The 5,164-nt window shown below is 43.0% G+C and overlaps 1 protein-coding gene across 1 annotated transcript; it reads left to right on the top strand.

The window, feature by feature from the left end:
* The first annotated feature begins 2,190 nt into the window (after nucleotides 1-2,190).
* Nucleotides 2,191-4,922, top strand: NEUROD6 (neuronal differentiation 6). The gene is made up of 2 exons (XM_004702761.2): nucleotides 2,191-2,334; nucleotides 3,697-4,922. Exon 2 carries the CDS (start codon nucleotides 3,717-3,719, stop codon nucleotides 4,728-4,730), a length of 1,014 nt encoding a protein of 337 aa, XP_004702818.1. The 5' UTR covers nucleotides 2,191-2,334; nucleotides 3,697-3,716; the 3' UTR covers nucleotides 4,731-4,922.
* Nucleotides 4,923-5,164: the final 242 nt, after the last annotated feature.

Here is a 5,164-nt window from a genome sequence, read left to right as displayed (position 1 = left end):
CTCATTTCCTACTAGCACCTCCTGTCAGCTCTTCTGGACTCGGAGTTCCAGTTTGTAATGCCCTGTCCTACAGGGAAGCTCACGAAGACTCTGCCAGGCCACTCTCTGGTGCATGGTGCAGAACCGACGGAGGGCTGGCTGCTGTGTGCTTCTTCAGTCTGATGCTTCTCCTTTGCATTGAAAAAGTAAACCATGCCTGGGAACAAACACAATTCTGCACCTGGCCTCGCTGGAGAACTGCTCCATGTTCCTACAAAGCTTGTGTGGTTTTGAACCCAAGCCTCCCTGGAACATTCTCCAGGGGCTCATTACCAGTGATCCGCTCTCTAGGCAGCCCACTCTACAATGGCGTTGGTATTTCAAAATTGAAAACAAACAAACAAACCATAAGCCATTTCCCCGTATGGATGGTGTAGCTTGTTTTATTTTAAATCTGTACTTTGACAACAGCTGCCCTGTTTGACCTAACATGGTTCTGCTCGCCAACCTCCGATTTCTCATCGTGAACTGGCCAGGCGGAGACCAGTCACTTTCTGCGGGGAGGGGAAAGATGAGCAACGTTTAATTTCCTCTGAAGACCCCGATGCCAATTTAAGGCCCTGAAGTGCTTTAAAAGGCAGCAGAATTCTAACCTTTTTTTAAAAAATGTGCTTTATGAGGGGAAATGCTTTGCCAGGGACGACTTCAATACCCAAAGCAGACTCACTCACTTCAGTGAGATTTCACAGTTGTCAGACAGGTTGTGTTTGTCTTTATTTTGAAACTTTTTTTTTTTAAGGTCCATTTTTCACTTACCTGACAGGCACCCGTGAAATAAAATGTCCCTTTCTTGGGGGTGTGGCAGAGAAGGCATCTCAGGGGAGCCCCGGAAAGAAGAAGACGGTGGAGTGTGTCCCTGCCTGCCGAGTTTCTCTTACTTGCAAGGCTTGGCCCGTTTGCTTCCCTGTTTCCACACCGTGGAAGGAAAGTGGGGAGGAGTGGGAGTAAGAAAGATAAATAAGAAATAACCCTGACAGGCAAAAGCCATTGAGCAAGGATAGAAGAAACAGAAAATAGATAAAGTGATGTTGGTCAAGAGATGAAACAAACAAACAAACAAAATCAAGAAGATTTTTAAGAGGAAAAAAAATCTGAAAGCTTGAAAAGAAACAGCCAAAACCAAGCAAACAAACAGAAAAACAAGCAAGCTAATCTTTGATTAAATAACTCAGCAGAATGCCAGAGAGAGAGAGTCCTCGGTGATGATTTTTTATGTTGATTGTGTCTGAAATGAAATGAGAAGGCACAAACAAGCCAATGTTTGGTAAGAGAGAGGGGACGATAAATGTGGGAAGTTAGTGACTTTGGATAGAGGACACAAGGGACTCCTAGCATCTCTGTACCTTATAGCAAGGTAGATACACGTATGTAACATTTATCACTGTATACATTACATAAACATACAAGTATTTATTTAAGGATACCTGGGGAAAGTTGCGAACAGACACAAGCGAGTGAGCCAGTGTAGACAGGCGAACATCTGAGACTGCCTTCCACAGAGCCCAGATGGAGAAACCGTGCCTTTATTCTAAATGCCTAAGAAGCGCAGAAGTCTTCTCTGTTAATAAGAGAACACACAGACACACACTCATAAGTTACATGCCATGAAACAAAAATAAGGGCAGAAGGAGACCTTTGCTGACCTCTGTTTGCTTACGGGGATTTTAGTTTGGTTAAGCATCTTGTAGACCAGTCTCCTGATTCCAGCTTCTTTGCCTGGGTACCCAGGTGCAGGAATGGGATGGTGAACTTTACAAGATAATATCCACAGCAACAACAACAACAACAACAACAACAACAAAAAGCTCTGGCTCCCACACAAAAGCCCACCTTGTAAATGAACGGAATATTAACCACTACCTAATAGTGGCACCGTTGGCAGGGCGCACCTGAGCACTAGCACAGCTCTTTCCACAGCGTGCCAGTGAAGCCGAGCAGCTCCAGGAGAACGGCACGACTGTAGGGGAAATGCTGGTACAGATTTTTCCCTATCAGCCTAACCTTCTGTGTTGATACATGAATGCTGGTACCCACTTACAGGGATGCCAGATGATCAGTGCAGAATGAAGGTCCCAAGAGAGAGGATCACATGGTTCTCTCTGCCCTGTGACGTCACTAGCAGATGGCATGGGTACCAGCTCTGGCAGTTGGCATCAATGTCACTTTTTAGAGATCAATGAGATAGTGCAGATATACACAGATCTAGAGACTCCAGGAGACGATGCGACACACAGCCTGAAAAGATTTGGAAGACCCAAAATGAGAACTGATTATTGAATGAAATTAAAACCTAAGGTAATATAAATAAAGATATACTTCAATTGATGCTGGCTTTGCATGCAAGTATTTAAAGATACAGTGTCACTGTCTTGTAGTATTGATATGTGCTCTGCCATCTCTAACTTCTCATCCTCTGTCATTCTTAGGGTGCAACAATTATCACATACTTTCATTGCTATTATGTAACACTGAAAGTATGTGGACGTTACTAAGACGTGTGTGTGTGTGTGTGTGTGTGTGTGTGTGTGTGCAGGGAGAGGGGGGACTGGAGATTGTTAAATTGAAAAGTCTCTGTTTTGCTGTGCCTGTTTGTTGGAAGACTTTAAAGGAAAATACTTGCTGTTTCACCAAATGAAAACCAAAATTTAGAAAATGCCTTTGAAACACAAATTATTTTCCCCTTTCATTCGGGATTCTGAACACACGTGCACAACTGCAGTCAGAATCCTTGGACCGTTCCCGTCAGATATTAGCTAGAGGGAGACTTCTGTGGCTCGTAGAACAAAAACGCTCGGAGAGTGGTTTTTGTTCAGAGTGATTTGAAAAGCAGTAAACAGACAATTGACATTCAGAGAATTTTAAATGCAAAAGCAGTCTCAACATTTTCTTGAAATTGAAAAAAAAAAGGAATAATGAAAACCTGCCAGTGATTTTTAATTTTTTAAAAATTTATTTATGGAGTTGATTTCAAGTGAACTTAATCCCCTTTTCTTTTTCAAGGCTGGGAAAAACGTGCTCTTTTACATAACTCGTTACTCATTAGACATGAATCCGTTTTAAAACGGGCTCTGATTAATGTGTTTTCTTTTGTTTGTTTTTTAACGTGTATATCCCCATTGTCACTTATCTAAATTCACAGTTGTGTGAGACTGCAAATGAAGTTAAGGGTTTTTTTTCTGAAGCAAAATAGAACCCCCAAACAAAACACTAATTTGTCAGCTAATAGAGAGAGAGCACTTTTCATTTTAAAAACTGGTTTCTCTCCTCATTTTGTGCTCGGGGGAATTGGAATTAATGAAATTCTGCATTGCTATATCATGCTTTGCATTTGCTTGGACTCCGTGGTCCTTTCTGTATTTTAAGAGCCAGTTTAAAAATCAAAGAGAAATAGAGACGGTGGGGCTATTAGAGCAAATGCTTCGGGTTTTATTTTCTTTTGATCATGTGCCTGTATAAATTAATCCTGGTGCATGTATCAATGTGTTGGTAATTGCTAGTCTGCACACACCCAAATTATATTTACAGTATAAAAATTAGCCCCGCAATCAATCTTTATCATGTGCTTTTGAATTCTTATGATTATGTCATTAAGTCTGTTTTAAATGTATAAACTTTCCAAATGAAAACGCTTTCAATGTTGTGCTGGCATTTTTTCAGGTAATTTAAGCTTAGAGACCATGTTAACGCTACCGTTTGATGAGTCCGTGGCAATGCCAGACTCGCAGATGTGCAGAAAGTTTTCGAGAGAATGTGAGGACCCGAAGCAAATTAAGAAACCAGAGAGCTTTTCCAAACAGATTGTCCTTCGAGGAAAGAACATCAAAAGGGCCCCCGGAGAGGAAACTGAGAAAGAAGAGGAGGAGGAAGATAGAGAAGAAGAAGATGAAAACGGGTTGCCCCGGAGAAGGGGTCTGAGGAAAAAAAAGACCACCAAGCTCCGGCTGGAGAGAGTCAAGTTCCGGAGGCAGGAAGCGAACGCGCGCGAGAGGAACCGGATGCACGGCCTCAACGACGCTCTGGACAATCTGCGCAAAGTGGTCCCCTGTTACTCCAAAACGCAAAAACTCTCCAAAATAGAAACGTTACGCCTAGCCAAAAACTACATCTGGGCACTTTCTGAGATCCTGAGAATCGGCAAGAGACCCGATCTGCTCACGTTTGTCCAAAACTTATGCAAAGGTCTTTCCCAGCCAACGACAAACTTGGTGGCAGGCTGCTTGCAGCTCAACGCCAGGAGCTTCCTGATGGGTCAGGGTGGGGAGGCTGCGCACCACCCCAGGTCGCCCTACTCTACTTTCTACCCACCCTACCACAGCCCCGAGCTCGCCACCCCGCCAGGGCACGGAACTCTTGATAATTCCAAGTCCATGAAGCCCTACAATTATTGCAGTGCGTATGAATCCTTCTATGAGAGCACTTCCCCCGAGTGTGCCAGCCCTCAGTTTGAAGGTCCCTTAAGTCCTCCCCCAATTAACTATAATGGGATATTTTCCCTGAAGCAAGAAGAAACCTTGGACTATGGCAAAAATTACAATTACGGCATGCATTACTGTGCAGTGCCGCCCAGGGGTCCCCTTGGGCAGGGCGCCATGTTCAGGTTGCCGACCGACAGCCACTTCCCTTACGACTTACATCTGCGCAGCCAATCTCTCACCATGCAAGATGAATTAAATGCAGTTTTTCATAATTAATGAGGAAAATGAAAATAAACAGTGGTCATTCACCTCTCCCCCCCCCCTGCCCCCGTCTAATTAAGACAAGGCAGATGCTTGTGGGCTGAGTAATTGGCACAACTCGATCTAAGGTGTTTCCTAGTTTCTGAAGTGCGTTACAACTATTGTGAGAATTTTTTTATGTAATAATAAATCTTTTTCGTATGAGAACTTCTGTTCCTTTCCTTTTTGTCTGTAAAACACTGTGATTCTGTTTCTACTGGAAGGATATTCCGCTCCTGCCCCCACCCCTCACCCCCACCTTGTTTTATTTTGTTTTTTAATTCACTGAATTTGTTGGAACAGCATGTCTAAAAATATACTGTTGGATAAAGACATGCACATAGCAGATTTCAATGTCTATTTTGGTTGTATAGTAATTATAAAATTGCATGTTATGAAAATCAGATGAA

This window comes from Echinops telfairi, unplaced genomic scaffold (assembly GCF_000313985.2).
Source record: "Echinops telfairi isolate 266 unplaced genomic scaffold, ASM31398v2 ScPeMD7_23;HRSCAF=83, whole genome shotgun sequence".
NCBI lineage: Eukaryota > Metazoa > Chordata > Mammalia > Afrosoricida > Tenrecidae > Echinops > Echinops telfairi.
This window is presented reverse-complemented; position numbering and strand designations above follow the sequence as displayed.

What these genes read in the sequence shown, in the direction of transcription:
- NEUROD6 (XM_004702761.2), top strand. Translation starts at nt 3,717, where the DNA reads ATGTTAACGCTACCGTTTGATGAGTCCGTGGCAATGCCAGACTCGCAG.